Source organism: Rhinolophus sinicus, linkage group LG15, assembly GCF_036562045.2.
Source record: "Rhinolophus sinicus isolate RSC01 linkage group LG15, ASM3656204v1, whole genome shotgun sequence".
NCBI lineage: Eukaryota > Metazoa > Chordata > Mammalia > Chiroptera > Rhinolophidae > Rhinolophus > Rhinolophus sinicus.
In genome coordinates this window covers 22293833-22310597 of record NC_133764.1, presented here as the reverse complement: position 1 = coordinate 22310597, position 16765 = coordinate 22293833, and the positions used below count along the sequence as shown (strand labels likewise).

Here is a 16765-nt window from a genome sequence, read left to right as displayed (position 1 = left end):
CCCTGGCAAGAGAAGGAAATAACTTACCTAAAGCCCCAAAGTAAAAAATAAATAAATAAAAGGTGGTGGGGTGGGGTGGGGAGGTTACAATAGACATTTAAACCCACCAGGTCTAATGCCAAAGCCCACCCTTTTTTTTCATCTTTAATTTGCAAAATTTAACACCTACAGAAGTTTGTCAGAATACATCCATATACCCATCTGGATTCAAATATTAACATTTTACATCATTTGATTTACCTACGTGCATGTGTGTGTGCGCACATGTGTGTGCATGTATGGTTGGTATATGCAGTTTTTTCTTAATCTGAGAGTAAATTGCACATGAGATATCACTTCACCCCTAAGAGTTTCAGTACATATCACATACCCGGGAAACTTACCATTGACACATTATTTTCTAATAAACAGTCCATGATCAAATCTCCACAATTGTCCCAATGTCCTTTATAGCTTTTTTTTTTTTTATCCAGGATACAACTAAGTACACAAATTGAATTTAGCTGTCATGTCTTTTTAGTGTCCTTTAACAGACTTTTTTGTCTTTAAGTACATTTGATGCTTTTTAGGAGTTCAAATCAGACTTTTGTAGAATATTTTCTCATTTGAATTTGCCTGATTATTTCCTCATAACTATATTCAGGATAAACCTTTTTGGCAGGAATATCACAGGAGCGAGGCTGTCTTTCCCAGTGCAGCACATCAGGACACGAGATGCCAGTTTCCTGGTGGTGACGTTGTGTCTGATGACTGGTGGCCCCCATTTTCTTGCTACAGTGAGCTGCCTGCTATGTGCCAGGCGCTATGCTAGGCAGTGGGAAGTGGGTGGGAGTGGAATAAAGAGAGAATGAGCTACCAGCCACAATCTTTACTTTTAGGCCGTTCACAGTCCAGTGAGGACGATGGATGGACCTATGAGCAGATTTAACATATTATCAACACTTGAAAGAAAAGCAAGTATACAAAAGGCTGTAGGTGCATTGGGGGTTAGGGGAACTATGCCTGAATGTGGGGAGGCAGGGTGCCTGGGGGAGAAAGGAGACCGAAGAAACGAGGTAACATTTAAATAGAGTTTGAAAGATTTGAGAAAGTATTTAACAGGTGGAAAAGGCCGGACAGGCAGAGGAAACAGCATATACAAAAGTAGGAGGTGTGAACGGCAGCTCTTTACCACAGTTAAGAGTTGTCTCTTGCTGCCCAGGGGGGAAGTGTGTGTATAAGAGGGCCCTTCCCATCTCTGACATGTTCCTAACGACCCACCAATCATAAGAATCACCCCTCCTCCTACCACGGGCTTGCAGGAGCTTGTCAGTTCATCAAATGCTTTGACTTTCTATTTGAAGTTATGCCTCACCCTATCCCATCTGGTCAGCCAGACAGGCATAACTTTCCCACTTTTTAGATGAGGAAACTGACGTTCCCGGAGGTAAAATGACTAGCTAAATCCACGGGCCAGTCAATGCCAGGGCTGGGGCTCAGGAACAGAACTAGAGGATTCTATTTACCTAGGAGATCTGGTTGCTCAGCACTTGGAAGCTTCTATCTCCAAAAGCCCAGACTCCTCACCCGTGTCCCTCCTGTGGTCGCACAGACAGGTCTCCCTAGCTGTGCGACCACTCCCCCAAAGGCCGCGTATCTCACCACCACCCTCACCCCGCCCAAGGTCCCTCTGGCCCCACCAGGAGAAGAGGATGGACTACAAACCTTCAGTCGATATCTTTGATATCTCCAGGTCAATGCTCAAGTACCCATGGCTGGAATATCCAGGAAGGAACAAAGGTGAGGTTGGAATGGACAGGAACGGAATCAGGGGCTGGGGCCAGAAAAGGAAAGCTCCCTGAGTCCTACTTCCAGGCAGGGGCCTGGGGGAATTCAGCAAACCCATGGGAAGGGTCAGGGCAGGCCCGTGGACACTTTAATGGCTCCCTACAGCCCTCAAGGTAAGTCTCAGGATAGGGCCCTCTAAGGTGGGGTATCTGTGTTTCCCTGCTCTCGACTCAATTCTCACTGCCACGGCTCTGCACACGTTGTTCATGAGCCTACGGCTCTTTCCTCCCTTATCTATCTGGCTAACCCCCTACTTGGACTGGAGGCTCAGGGAAACCTTGCCGGATCCTCCCAGCCAGGTGAGGGGCCCCTCACCTATACCACCTGTGCCTTTATCTGTTTTCACATTGCTTTCCCTTTGTTAATCAGTAACAGAACAGTTCTGTCTCACCTGCTAGTCCAGTGGCTCTCAAGCAGTACCTTGTTAGAAATGCAAGTTCTCAGACGACCCCACCCCCCATCTACTGAATCAATCCTCTGCGGGTGAGTCCCAGAAATCTGTGGGGTTGTGTTGTTTTTTTCATTTAAGCTGGTGTACAATTTTGTATTAGTTTCAGCTGTACATCACAGCGACTCGACGTTTATATGTCTGACAATGAGATCCCCACACCAAGTCTAGTAGCCATCTGTTACTGTGTACTTGACTTAGTAAGCTCTCCTGGTGAGTCTCACTCCCATTCAAGTTAGAGAACCACTAAACGAGACCGATGCACATTAGAATTTTCACCATTCACTACACATTAGAGTCCTCTGGGGAGCTTTCTAAAATACCTAGGCCCCTGACTCAATTAGTCTTAAGTAGGGCCGAGGCATAGTAAAAGTGCCCACCCCAAATCCTAACACGCAGCCAACGCTGGGAACCACTCTGCTAGACCGGTGTTCCCCAAACTTCACAGTGCACAGAAATCTTGTTAAAATGCAGATCCTGACTCAGTCAGCCTGGGGTGGACTGGGGCGGAGCCTGAGATTCTGCATTTCTAAGAAGCTCCCAGTCTATGCAATCCTGCTGTTCTGCAGACCCCGTTTTGAGCAGCACGGACCCAGAAAACAATGAGCCCCTTCAGGACAGGAATTATGCCTTATTTACCTCCCTGGTGCCTGGTACGAGTGGTCACTACATGCTGAATAAATAAATGCCTGAATGGATGATTCTTTAACCCACCTTTGTAACTGCTGTCTCATTTGTACCACAGAACTCAGAAAAGCCTCGGCTCCTGTTTATCTGTCCTTGTCCTGCCACCAAGTAAGACCCCTACCTTGTGCCACCCTGGGAGCTTTGCTAAAGTAGGAGGGGCAGCAGACTGCCCCTTCCCATTAGTTCTGTGAACTGGCCCTGACACTCACCCTGGGGCTGCCACTAACTCTGTGTGACCTTGAACAAGTCATTTCCCTCCCTGAGCCTCAGGAGCTTCCCCTGCCCAGCTCGCTGTGTACAGTTGCTATAACACCACAAAGCCTGGGCTTTGCAGGCAGTGCTTAATAATGCGTCACTTTTATTAACATAGGGATCCTCATAAGTGTCAGATAAAATTCAATTTAAAATTCAGATAAACCATGAATGATGTTTGTATAAATATGTCCCAAATATTGCATCCATTACTTGAAATCCGAATTTAACTGCACATCCTGTTTTTCATTTGCTTGGTGTTTACTAACTCTGACAACTCTACTCACTGCGAGCTAACGCTAAATTTTCTAAAATCGTTGACAATCACTTGAGAACTTATTATGATCTCCATCACCAAACGGGGACCCACTGGCTGACGCTTCTCACTCAGAGGCCTGTGTAAAGACAGGAATGGGTCCTAAGCAAATTTCCAGAGAAAGCCCGACCACTCACAGCCCTCCGCACAATCAGAACTGCAGGTTCACAAATGCGTACGAGACATTATTAGAAGAAATCCTGTTTTTCCAACTGTACTGTTAAGTTCTTTGAGGGCAGGGATGATAACCGCATCCCCAACACCTAGCACAGTGGTTGGCACACAGTAGATACTCAATAAACATCTCCTGAATACCTGAATGAATGAGCAGTAGCCTTTTACCCTCCCTTTACTCCACATCTCACTCACCCCTTGCCTTTTCATCTCCTTGCCCAGGTGACCTTTTCAAAGTGCTTCGAGATCCTCAACTAACCAAATTGTGTCCTCAGATTGACTTACAGACCAACAATGGCTGCACAATCTGTATCTCACTGGTTTTTCCCACCAACCTCGGGAGGGGTACAGAACAGGGATTATTAGCTCCCTTTGCAGATGAGAAGCCTGAGATCTTGGTGAGGTGAAGTAACCTGCCTGAGTCACACAGTGGGGTGGGAGGTCGCCGTGACACCAGCTTAGATAAGAGCCTGGAGGGCATCTCTCTCACCTGGTCCCCTCACCCTGACTCTTTTCCTGTCTGAGTAAGACCCTTATGACTACTCTGCCACTCACACCCCACCAGATACCAAAGGAAGAGTTTCCCCCAAGTCCAGAGTACTGGAGGCAGCATCCGAGCACGCCCAATGCAGTACCTTCCTGCTATTTCAAGATGCCTGAGCTCTACACACACTGGCACACACTGTATGATCAGCGACAGGAACGGGAGGCCCAGAAGATGTTGCAGAGAGCGAGAGATCACCCTAGGTGTGCTTTGCCCCTCCCTATTCTCCTCACCTTCTAGGAGAGAGGAAAGAGAAGGAAGGGGTGTGGGGCAGGAAGTAGAGCAAGTCAGCCCACAAATGCCAGAGAGGACCCTCAGGTAGGAGGAGGCTCATCTGTCTTCCTCTGGTCCCATCTCTGAGCTGGATTGAGGACCAGGGGCAGAAAAGGATTTGTGAAGTAAAGAGGGAGAGGGAACACGAGGACCAAGGCTGCCTGTGCAATTTCTCACACAGGCACCTCAAAGAGGTTACCCCCATCCAAAAGGTTCATCTTCCCAAGATCAAGTTGACTATAAAATCTCAGACAACATCCGAGCCTTTACACGCTACTGGAGACCCCCTGAAGTGGCTAAGATTAAAGGTCAGGGACCATGATTGGAGGGAAGATGGGGAGACTCCCTTCCTGTGGGTGCCCTTACTGTGGGCTCTCACCATCCTTCAGCCCTCAATCTTAGCTTGTGAAATGGAGGGAAGGAAAAGGGATTGGACTGGATGAGCTCCTTTCAGTTTGAAGTTTCACAGCTATGCTTATCTCTTTCTTCCTTTCCACGGGCTCCCTTGGATGGACAGGAACTCACAAAAAGCCTGACCTCTCCCAGAGAGGATGAGCAGTTCTATGCAGCACAGGTGAGAAGTGGCAAGGGAGGAGGAGCACGGTTACAGGGAGCAGTTGTTTGAGCTGGAGAGTAGAAAGATGCTTGAGGTGGAGGGTGGGGATGGGGTGGTGTTCCAAGAACAAACTCCAGCTATGTCCAGAGGATGCTAACTCCTGAAGTCGTGTGCAAGATCTCTTCCTCTTCTTCTATCCGTTCTGCAGGCCCTGGGGTGCCTGGGCATCGGTGACAAGTTTGTCATGGAGGCACTATTGCAGGTGGTGAGTCTGCGGCTACATGGAGTTTAAGAGGAGGGAACAGGGTCCGAGGTGTCCAGAGCGTGGGCACATGCGCAGACAAGGCTGACCAGGGTGTAAGGACGGTGGGTCAGGTCCGGCGGACAGAGCCGCCAGTGTTCAGCATGCTGCTATCATGCCCTTGGCTTCTTAGAAGGGCAGCTTGATCTAAAAGGATGGGGCAGGGGGAATCTGAAGATCCCGTCTAACAGAAAAGACACCCAACTGAAAAGCCAGAGAGACCTGGGACTGAGTTCATTCTCTACCTCAACTCAATCAATGACTGATGTTTATGTGCCAATTTATAATGGAGAGCACGCACCCTTTTCTGTAATCTCATTGAAATCTTGCAATACTATGAATAGGTAGTGGTATCTGCATTTTTCTAATGAGAAAATGGAAGCTCTGAGAGGCCAAGTGACTTGCCCAAGGCCATGTGGCTACTAGATACCACATAGGTATGTGAACAAAAGTCTTACCTCCAAGTTGTGTTCCTTCCATTGCACCGTCCTGGCTATACTCTGTGTCTCAGCAGAGACGGGTCACTCTCTGGGCCTCAGTTTCCTCATTTGTAAAATGAAAAGCTGAGATTCTTAAAGCTCTAACATTCTATCACGTGACGGCATACTTCCACCACCTGCCTCTTAAATCAGGCCCAAACTGGTCCAGAGAAAGTGAAGTCTGAGGCCTGTCGCACCTTGGCCATCCTGGGTGAGTAGAACTGCTCCGTGGGTGGGCAGTTAGGGGAGGTGAGACAGGAGGCAGTGCAGTCACTTTCCCCTTGGGGTAAGGACAGAGGGAGTGGAGAGGATACCTACTCCAACCTAGCATTTGGCAGAGAGAGGAAGGTGAAGTGAAAAAGAAGAGGGAGGGAGGGAGGAAGAGGGGACTCCTGGAATTGCAGTCGTGCTCAGCCAGCTGCGCTGGTATCCTGGGAAGACAGTCAACACCTAGGGACCTAGTACTTGGAACTTCTATCTTGAGGGCAGTGGACTCGAATGGATCCTGGCAGAAGGGAGCGGGCTCTGCCCTGAAGCTCTGCCCTGACTTGGGGACCCTCCCTGTCCAGGTTGCCTGAATGAGCACGTGATCCAGTCTCTCATCAAGCAGTTGAAGGGGCAAAATGAGAGGCAGAGGATGGATACTCTGATGGGGCTCCGAGTGGCTCTGAACTCCTGGGCTGCTGTTCCCAAAGACAAGGTGATTGGGAGATCAGTAATCGGGGCAAGGCAGGACGCAGTAACTGATGGTGCTGGCTGGGGCAAGGTCGGGGGCAAAGTAGCTGAGCTCCTGGCTTGGATGGGAAAGACATTTTCCTGTGGAGTTCCCTGAACAGAAGCACTGGCGTAGCCACTAACCAATCATACAACCTCTGAAAAGCCAGCTCTCAGAGCCACAGTTTGTCCATCTCTAAAACAGAGATCATAATTATCTTACAGCACTGTTGAGATTAAATGAAATAATGTATGTAAAATACATAGTTCAATGCCTGTGCTCTTTAAGTGGTACCCATCATCATTATCATCCCTAAAATAACCTATTAAAGGAAAACCTCTGTCAAGAGGGGACAGGGACCAAGAGAGTCCGCTGACACTAATGACTCAAGATTTTTGCCTTTTGGGTTCCTCTTACTCTGACCCTATCACTGCTCCAAATGAAACAGAATTCTTCATTTATTCATTTACCCAACAAATAGGAATTAAACAGCTATCATGTGCCAGGCACTTTCCTAGGCCCTTGGCATACATCAGTGAACCAAACAGGCAAACAAGTTACCAGCTCCCTGCTAGCTTACATTACATTCCAGTGGGGGGAGACACGTAAAAACCAATCAACTTAATTATATAGTATGTTAGAGGTAACAAGTACAATAGAAAAATGACGTAGATGTGTGTGATCAGAAATGCCGAGTGGGGATGGGGACGGGTTGCCATTTTAAACATGGAAGAGAGGGACGACCTCATTTAGAAGGTGTCCTTTGAGCAAAGACATGAAGTGGACGGGGTTGGCCTTGCAGATAGATGAGAGAAGGCACTCCCGCACGAGGACCAATCAGTGCAGATGCCCTAAGGCAGGAGCATGCTTGGCATGTCAAGCAACAGCAAGGTCAGTGTGGCCGAAGTGGAGTGGGAACAGAGAAAGCAGCAGGGAATGAAGTTAGGTCAAAGAAGGAATCAGGAAACTGGATCACATGTGGCCTTGTGGGCAACTGTAAGTACTTGAACTTTTACTCTGAGTGGAATAGGGAGCCATTAGAGGTTTTTAAACAAGGCAGTAACATGATCAAGTTTGTATTTCAAAAGTTTCCCCCTGACAGCTATGTTGAGAAAAGATGGGAGGCAGCTGGGAGTGAGGGGTGGGCATGAGTGGAAGCAGAGACCAAAGCAGGGAATACTGAAGCAATTCTGGTGAGATATAGTGGCAGCTTGGACCGTGGGGGTTGCAGTGGAGTTGGTAAGACGTTATTAAATTCTGGATATATTTTAAAAGTAAAGCTGACAGGTTGAATGTGAGCTATAAAAGTGAGGAACAAGGATGAAGCCAAGGTTTCTGGTCTAGCAACTAAAGGATGCAGTCATCGAGTAAGATGGAGAAAGCTGCAGGTGAGCAGGTGTGGAGGTAATATCCGAAGTCCAGTTTTGGACAAGTTATGTTTGAGATGTCTGTTGGACCTCCAAGGGAGACAGCAAGGAAACAGTTGGATATACAATTTGGACTTTAAAAAAGAAGTCTGAACTAGAGAAAAAAAAAATTATGAGTTGTCAGCATGTAGATAGCATTTAATGTCATTCAACCAGATGAGATCGCTAAGCAAAGAACCAGGAATCAAGCCGTGGGACGCCCCAATGTTAAGCAGTCAGGGAGAAGAGGAAGAATCAGTAAGTATCGAGAAGTGACCGATAAGTAGGACGACAACGAAGAGTGTAGTATTCTGAAAATCAAGCGAAGAACTTTTATCAAGGGAAGGAGACAAATCAACTGTATAAAATAAGGACTGAGAATTGATACATGGATTCAACAATGTGGGAATCACTGACTCTCTTAACAAGAACTATCTTGGTACAGTGTGAAGATGAAGGCCTGACTGGAGTGGGTTTACGAGAAAATGGGAGGAAAGAAATTAGATATGGCAAGAAGACGCAACTTTCCAAGTTGGCTGGAAAGTTGTAGATGGCACGGTGGGGAGATTCTAGAAAAAAAGAAAAATAACAGCGTGTTTCTATGCTATGGGGTAATGATCCAGTAGTTAGAGAAATGATAATTTTGAAAAGAAAGGGAAGAGTTGTGCAGCCATGTTCTTGAGTAGGTGAGAAGGGACGACATCTAACACACAAGTGGAAAGACTGACTTTAGATAGATGGCCCCAGTCCATAGTAACAAGTGGAAAGGAAGAACATGAGTGCAGGTGTTGAAAGATGGATAGAAGTGGTGCTAGGTGTCTGTGGAACTACTTTTCTAGTTGTTTTTATTTGCTCAGTAAAGTAGGAAGTGAGGTCATCAGCTGAGAGTGAGAAAGGAGAAGTGTTAGCGGTACCAGAGGAAAGGGTGTGAATGGGAAGGTGGGAAAAGAGAGTTGCCCAGATAAAAACAGGATGCTTAGCAGGCAGCATTAAGGGTCTGCGTGAGGTTTGTGTTCATACATTTAAAGCAAGGTCAGTCATCATGGCTGTGTTTTATTCCAGGCACAGAGTTAAGTGGAGAGTTGAATACAATGAAGCAAGAAGGGGGTAAAGGAATTGAGTGAGGCAGGGAAGCTACTACAGCAGGACCGTGGAATTTAAGCTGGGTAAAGAGGGAAGGTGAGGAGCAGAGGCAAGTGCTCTATGGTTGGTAGTCTTTGTGGAGTCCAATGATAGTTGATACTGGGGGGTGAGCTGGAAAGACAGGAGATGGTGGTCAGAGAGCGGGATCCATGAAACGGAGATCATGGAGAAGTTACAGTAATGGGTAATGACGAAGTCTCTCTGGGAATTAGTGGCTGACAGAGTGGAAGACAAGGTTACTAGAGGAGAGGAGCTGGATCAATGACATGTACTTGTATTTTTTTTTTAACGCCAGTAATTAAGACAGCAGAAGTACGAAAGAGAGTACCATTGATCCAATCACAAGATGAAGGCCTAGAAAAATGAGAGGATATGGCCTAGGAGCAAGTAGCAAAACGAAGGGGAAGTGGGTAAAATAATCTAATGACGTGAGATTCACTTTAGGGAGCAGGGAGAATGGTCTGGAAGCAGCAATGAATCGCCCTCTTAACCAAGCCCGGCTAAAGACGTACTGTCTTCCTGCTGTCTTCCTCAGAGGACGCCAGTCGGGGAAGAAGAGAAGCTGGTAGCTGTGCTGCAGCTGCTGATGCAGAAGTCATCGAGGGCCACAGCCGTGGAGGCAGCCCTGTGCTTGGGTTTCCTGAGGCCCTGCAGCAACGCAGCCCGGCAGTTCTTGCTGCAGGGCCTGTGCCAAGGGCCCATGACCCAGAGGATGAAGGTGTGAGGGGCAGGAGGCTGCACTCCCTGGGGAGCACCGGGGAAACAGGTCAGCACTGACTTCCAGGGGGTCTGGACGCTGTGCTCATCCCAGAGAAAAGGAACTTCCGCAGGGAGCACCGCAGGGTCCTGTGTGTTTGTGAACGTGTATATGCATGACTATGGGGTCATGGGGACTAAGTGTACACGTGTCTGTGTATATTTGATTTGTACGAGTGTTCATTTATGTATGTGCATATACCGGGGGTGCCAAAAAATGTACGCAAGTGGACACTTTGGTCAGCGCTGCTCAAGCAGTAGTTGGCCATCATCAGCAGTGTCTGGACGCTGATGGTAACCACTTTGAGCACCTCTTGTCATTGCAGAAATCAAACGTGACTTGTATCCATCTTCTGTTATTGGTGTATATTGAGTATTACAATTTTAATAGTTTTCCTTTCTTCAAACGTGTCCATTTTTTGGCACCCTCTGTATGCGTACACATAAACATGTGCTCACTCAAGAGGCCGAAGCGAGGGACAGGACCCCACCTGCCCCACCAGTTCTGGTCTCAGCCCTTATCTGCGCAGCCAGTCGGATGCTTCTTGACCCTGCACAGCCCACCTGTCCTGCCCGCCCCCACAGGCACTTAGGATGCTGGTCACCGTGATGTGCGTGCACTCAGCTGCGGTCATCAGGGCGACCCTAGACCAGCTGTGCCGTTCCAGCGTCATGGAGGTAAGCTGTCCAGCACCCCTCCTTCTCCAGCACTAGGGCAGGGCAGGGGGAGGAGGAAGGAAGGCTGTCCTTCATGCCGCCTCCCCCCACCCCCACCTCAGCACCGCTTTGAAGCCACCCAGATGCTCAAGAGCATCGGGCTGGAACAGATCCAGGCACACGGGCTGGAGGGACTCCTATTTGACCTGCTCAGGGTGAAGACCTATAACGAGCCCTTCCCCGTAAGTGAGACCCAAGCTCCAAAGCCCAGGCAGCCCAAAGCTGTCGGTTATCTTCTCTGAAGACCTCCCCTGCTATGGCTCCCACCACACTGCCCCCCAAAGTATCACAATCGTCCTAACCCACTCCCCATTTCCCTAATGCAACCCCCCGTTTTCAAGCCACCTTGCCTTTGCACAGGCAGTTCTCTCAGCTTAAAATGCCCCCGAGTCATCCCTCCCTCCTCTGCAGGTGGAAACTGCCGCATGCTATGCACCCCCACTGTAAGTCACTCCTCTCACCTCCTGCCTAGTCAACTCCGATGGCTCCTTTGAGACCAGTCCAAACAACCCCTCCTACGGGAAGCTTTCCGAAATCACCACAAACAGCATCTGCCTTCCGCTGTGTTCCCTTGCTTTTGTCTTTATAACAGCTACTAGAAACGCAGCCACAGAACTTCTAAAGACATTTTTCTAACATGTACATCAAATTGTCTCACGTCTGCACAAAACTTTTCAGTAGCTCCCCAACGCCCTCAGGATGGCTGACATTGCCAAGGCCGACTCACCTCTCCCCACTCTGCCCCCAGAGCCACACCAGCGATGCTTAGATGACCCTGTCCTGATGTATACCTGTTGTCCCAGAGTGCCCCACTCTGAGGAGTCCCAGTTTGGGCACCTAGCTAAAATGAACTCTTTTCTGTTCCCTAAACTCTGTGCTCTCTCTTGCCTCCAGGTTTTTGTACATGTTCTCCCCTGCTTCCTGGAAAATCACCCCCCCGCCCCCAGCCTTCTGCCTGGTTCACTCCCACTCACCCTTCAGGTTTCTGCTAAGCCTTTACCTCCAGATCTTCCCAGACTGAGTTAGGAGACCCTCCAACGTGCACCCAACACTTAGTTCTGTTGTAACACTTAACAGTAGAGTAATGGCCTATTCACTTGTCTGCTTCGCCTACCAGACCATGAGTTCAGGGCAAGAACTGTATGTAGCACAAAGTACACATTCAATGAAGGTTTGTAAAGCACGTAAGGGCACAGCCCTGCATTCCTTCTGCTACCCACCCTTCATCCCTCTTCAGGCTGTGAGGCAGGCTGTGGCTGACACTGTGGAAGAGCTCAAGATGAAGCCTACGATGATGAACCTGGTGGAGGAGTGAGTGGCTTGACTAGGAGCTGCCAGAGGCAAATCCTAGCCTGTGGGAAGGGGGCAGACGGTCAGGGAGCTGAAAACCTGATGCCAGTTCTCAGCGCTCACTTGCCTAGGCCCCTGGCCAAGCCACTCTTTGACCCCTGGGCTTTTCTTCACCTGTAAAATGGGGCTGGTAACACCTACCACTCAGGGTTGCTCTAAAGCTCAAATTAAGATGAGGACATGAAAGAGACTTGTAAAAGGTCAAGTTCTGGACAGATGTGAGGTCTGTCATTTAGCAAATTATAGTACCTGCCTTTCCCCTCCCAACCCTTCTCCCGACCCAAGAAACAAGAGGGAGAAATGAATGTCATTAGCACCACTCATCAGCCTTACGCCCAACTCGCTCTGGGCTGTAAGAAATAACCAGCCTTCCTCTCCCTGCCCCTTAACTGGAGCACAACACACTCACTCCCTTCTACACAGGCAACTGATGAACTCAAATGCCATTGCACGCCAGGAAGCAGTCGTCTCTCTGGTAAGGCCAGCTCTGCTTCTGACCAGGTGTGCTGATGGCAGGGGCAGCAGGCAACTGCGCGGAGTTCCTGAGGGAAGAAAGGGCTGTCAAGTTTGGGGAGGCTGTTTGCTCACTTGCTTATTTTACAATTCCAGCCCTACCATGAGTTCAAAGTAACCTTTTCTTCAGGATTGGAGGTGGGGTGGGATAAGGGACAGGAGATGGGTGTGAGGGGCGTTGCTCAGATATTGCAGAAAGTCTCTTGACTCTTGCTGGTGCATAATGTACACTGGTACCCAAAGCAGTGGCCCCAACAGACCAGGAAAGGGACACCTCAGCTGGGAAGCCTATCTCCCCCTCTCTCCAGACCACAGGGTCATCACAGGGGCACTAGAAGGGACAAGAGCACAGAGGGAGCACCTTCCTGGGGCTGGCTCCTTAGCAGTCTCCTGCGTCTGCCAGGGCGCCCTGGGCATCCGCAGTCCACAAGTGTTCCATTTGCTCCTGGACATGCTAGACGAGGAAAAGAACCAGTCTGTGAAGAAGACTGTAAGTCATTCCCGCACTCCTCTGCCTCTTCTCAACCCCTCTTCCAAGTCTTTGCTACCCAACCGTAGTTGCTCTGTCAGGAGGGAGGAGAGAATGAGCCCTCAGACACTGTCCCTTGACCCCGTTCCTTGGGGCCACAGTGGCATGTGGCCAGAGCCCCCCCTCCCTTGGGTATCCACTCTCCTCCCAGCCTGAGCCAGCACAGGGCCTTTTTTTCAATGCAGCTACAAGAAACACTCCTTCTTTTGGCTTCAATTAATCCCTGGATCCAAAAGAAGCTGAAAAACAAGGCTCTCTTGGTATTCGAGGCACCTAAGACCCAGGAGAAGGCAGAGCCTACGAGATTCCAGAACAAGCCTGAGAACCCAGAAGAGTTAACTATCCAAGATTTTCGACTCGCACAGCTGAACCCCTTTTTTGTTGCAAAGGCCAGTGCCTCCTTGGAACAACAGAAAATGCTGAGTGCCCAGAAAGGGTCTGCCTGCTACCTCACCGCGGCCTTCCCATCCTGTTTCTCTAAACCACTAGAACACAACTCACAGGCCACAGGGTCCTGGGCGCCAGGGATCAGGAAACCACTCCAGATCCTTGCCCAAACCCCCAAGTAGGTCAGTTCTTTGGGCCTGGCCCCCACACTCACTCCCTAAGGATGCTCCAGGCTCCCCTGTAGAAATAACCTATGCTTCTCTTCCACGAATAAACGAGTATCACTCCGCCGACCACTACTGTTCACTTCATCAGAAGCTGCACTGCCACAGGTCTCCTCACTCTTTGTTAAGTGTTCCTTCCACTCAAGTCACATGTCCTTTTCATGAGGAAGAGAGACGGGGACAGAACCAGAGCTGGTCTGGATGGCAAGCCTGCCTCCCGAAATCAAGCCCTTGTCTCTGCCCAGAACGGAGAGACAAAGCTACAGAGTTGAGTCTCTGCCCAGGGGCAGCTGCTGAAGGGAAAACAGGACAAAATCCTGGAAAGCTTGACTCGGGCCATTTCCTCTCGCTAACTTGCCCAACCCCCCCTCCGCCCCCACCTCCCTATAAGTGGTCAGGAGATAATTAGGCTGTAGTCTAACACCAACCACCCTCTCTGCTGTCTCTTCTCCGACACCTGCTTTCCACCTACCTCAGGGCCATTCCCTTTGACAGACCCTATTTATTCTCCCAAACTGCCTTAGTTTCTCCCTTCTGTTTACTGAAGGCTTCAGTTTCCCTTTGCCAATAGCACCTGCCACACCAATCGCAACAAGCTATGTCCTCCACCAAGGAAAACAAAAAAGCCCAGACTTTGGAGTCAGCAATCTGAAATCTAATGCTAGGGTCCATCATTGACTTGGTAAGTTATTTAACCTTTCTGACTGTTCCTCATCCACAAAATGAAGAGGATAACATGTACTGTTTCAGAGAGATCCTATGAGGATTAAACAAAAATACAAAGCATAAGAGTGCCTGGCATTACACAGTAGGCACTCAAATGGGAACTTTTCTCTTTTCCTCTCTTCAGTGTTGTCTGTAAGTCTGTGAAAACCAGAGATTTTTTAAAAAGTCCTGCCACCCCCAACTATGCCCCAATCTTATTGAAGAGATCTAATGGGAGATCAAGTTCTTCCCAAGCAAAGAAAGGTTAAGCAGATGCTCCCTTCCACTTCCCCAAACTCCAGGCTTTAGAGTAGTCCAAACAGCTCATGTGAATCCAGCACAGTGTGTCACTCAGATTTATCTCCCCACCACTTCCAGATTCATGTTTTGTCTCACTGAGAGTTGCAAGAAAAATCGAAAGAGTAGTTTCCCTAGTCTGGAGTATAAGCACACTGCCTCTAACAGCGTGGCACAAAGACCAAAGATAGGAAAGCAATCTTCCTCTCTTGCCCACTCTGCACCTTAGGGCCAGTAAGCAATTTAACCCGTTTCCCTGGGCCTTAACAGCCTGTGGGCACAAACATGGCCTTATTAACTACATAATTCAGACTCTCAACTCCTGCAAAATCCTGCCCACAGATCTCCAACCCTTCGTCCTCCTTATTTCTGGGTCTCTCCAGGGGACGTCTTATTATTTGGCCAATATCAGTCTTTGCTCGGCAGCACCTCCATCCTAATTTCACCAATCCTCACCAGATCTAAGAGCACTGAGCATAAAGGTCTGCACAGAGCACTCACCATCTGGTACGCCACCAGTGTACCAGAGCCTGCCCAGTACTAAAGCCACCTAGATCCAATACTCTTAGAAACATGCTTAAACCAAGCTGTGGCCAGCTTCTCTTGGAGCTCTGAAACGCCCACTCCTCTCAGCCATCACGATCTGCTGGGAATGATCTTTGGACACCACCCAAAATGTAAGTCAGCCCTCTTCTCTCTCCTCTCTAATGGAATCTCTGGATACTCCCTCTGATGGGAGAGTGGGAGAGTGGGAGAGAGGGAGAGAGGGAGAGAGGGAGAGAGGGAGAGAGAGAAACAGAGAGAGACAGAGAGAGACAGAGAGAGACAGAGAGAGAGAGAGAGAGAGAGAGAGACAGAGGGAGAGGAGGAAGGGAGGAAGGGAGGAAGGAAAAAAAGAAGGAAGGTCCTCTATACCCTCCCTCCTCTTCTTCAAACATTCTCATCGATCTCTGTTGTAACTGAAATTTGGCTCCCTTGAACTGGCCTCTTCCTGAAAACTCGTGTTGCTCATCCTCCTACATTCCCTACCAGTGTCACCACTGTCCCTCACCTTCATATAAAAATCGTTTTTCTGAGGGTCTTGGCTCTCCAACCAGCTTCCCCATTGTCTCTCATTCATTGCCTAAACCCCTAAACCTTGGGCTTACTGTTACCCTGATGGTGTCCCTTCCAACACCCCGCTCCTCAAGTCTTTGATCTCAACTAAAAGGCTTCCATTCTTTGTAGCTACCCACTTCCATGGCCACACCTACCCCGTCACCCCCAGGAACTGCTCCATCTCCAAAATCGTGAACATATACTTTCTGATCCAAACATTCAATCTATCCTGCTCTTTTTATCTCCACTACCAGTCTTTGAATCTCATCAATAACACTAAGCTCTTGACTTCCCCACATTCTCCCTATTAGCCACCTCTTACTTTTCTTCCTACTCAGCCTGGACTCCATCCATCAACCACTATCCTCACTATTCTCACATTTCCTAAAGTCTCTTCAAATTTTCCATCATATTACTTCCCTAACTCTTAATAACCATTATATTTTCTCTTAAGAAAAAAAAAAAAAAATGCATCAGATGAAATTACCTCAACTTCCTGCCACCTCTGCTATATGATCTCATTTAAGAGATGTGATCTTGAGCAAGTTGCTTTACCTCAGTGCCTCTGCTCCTCACTGTACCCTCTGGAAAGCCCCTTCCCAGTGGCAATCAAAATCATTTCCTCTCTTCACCTCTTCTGTGAAGCGTTCCCTATACCACCTGTTGTGAGAATTAGAGTTAATACAGTCATAGATTGCTTATAACAGTGCCTGGCATACAGTAAGCTCCCAATAAATGTTAAGTCATTTGTAACTATTATCATCAGCATCGGCACCTATCCTCACCTCCAATTACAATGCCAGAGGCATTCTCCTCTAAGGCAAATCTTCCACCACAGTTCTGGATGCCATTCCTGCAAGGCATTTGAACATCAATTATCCCAACTTCAAGTAGTACCGTATTTTGCTGAGTATAATGCACATTTTTTTGCCCAAATTTTTGAGGGGAAAATAAGGATGCGCTTTATACATGGGTACCATGTTTCTCCCAAAATAAGACCTAGCTGGACAATCAGCTCTAATGCGTCTTTTAGAGCCAAAATTAATATAAGACCCGGTCTTATATAAG

At 48.4% G+C, this 16765-nt stretch overlaps 1 protein-coding gene across 1 annotated transcript; it reads left to right on the top strand.

Annotated features, from left to right (window-relative positions):
• The first annotated feature begins 336 nt into the window (after window positions 1-336).
• On the top strand, window positions 337-14326 carry HEATR9 (HEAT repeat containing 9). The gene is made up of 16 exons (XM_074320015.1): window positions 337-1426; window positions 1664-1779; window positions 3021-3070; window positions 4270-4451; window positions 4703-4829; window positions 5039-5095; window positions 5286-5342; window positions 6011-6068; window positions 6427-6557; window positions 9657-9839; window positions 10463-10555; window positions 10657-10776; window positions 11832-11905; window positions 12368-12419; window positions 12861-12947; window positions 13172-14326. Exons 2-16 carry the CDS (start codon window positions 1692-1694, stop codon window positions 13553-13555), a joined length of 1743 nt encoding a protein of 580 aa, XP_074176116.1. The 5' UTR covers window positions 337-1426; window positions 1664-1691; the 3' UTR covers window positions 13556-14326.
• Window positions 14327-16765: the final 2439 nt, after the last annotated feature.

Coding starts and splice junctions, on each gene's coding strand:
- HEATR9 (XM_074320015.1), top strand. CDS start 1,692: ATGGACTACAAACCTTCAGTCGATATCTTTGATATCTCCAGGTCAATG. Junction 5,343..6,010: donor TGGAGGCACTATTGCAGGTG/GTGAGTCTGCGG, acceptor CTCTTAAATCAG/GCCCAAACTGGTCCAGAGAA. Junction 11,906..12,367: donor ATGATGAACCTGGTGGAGGA/GTGAGTGGCTTG, acceptor CCTTCTACACAG/GCAACTGATGAACTCAAATG.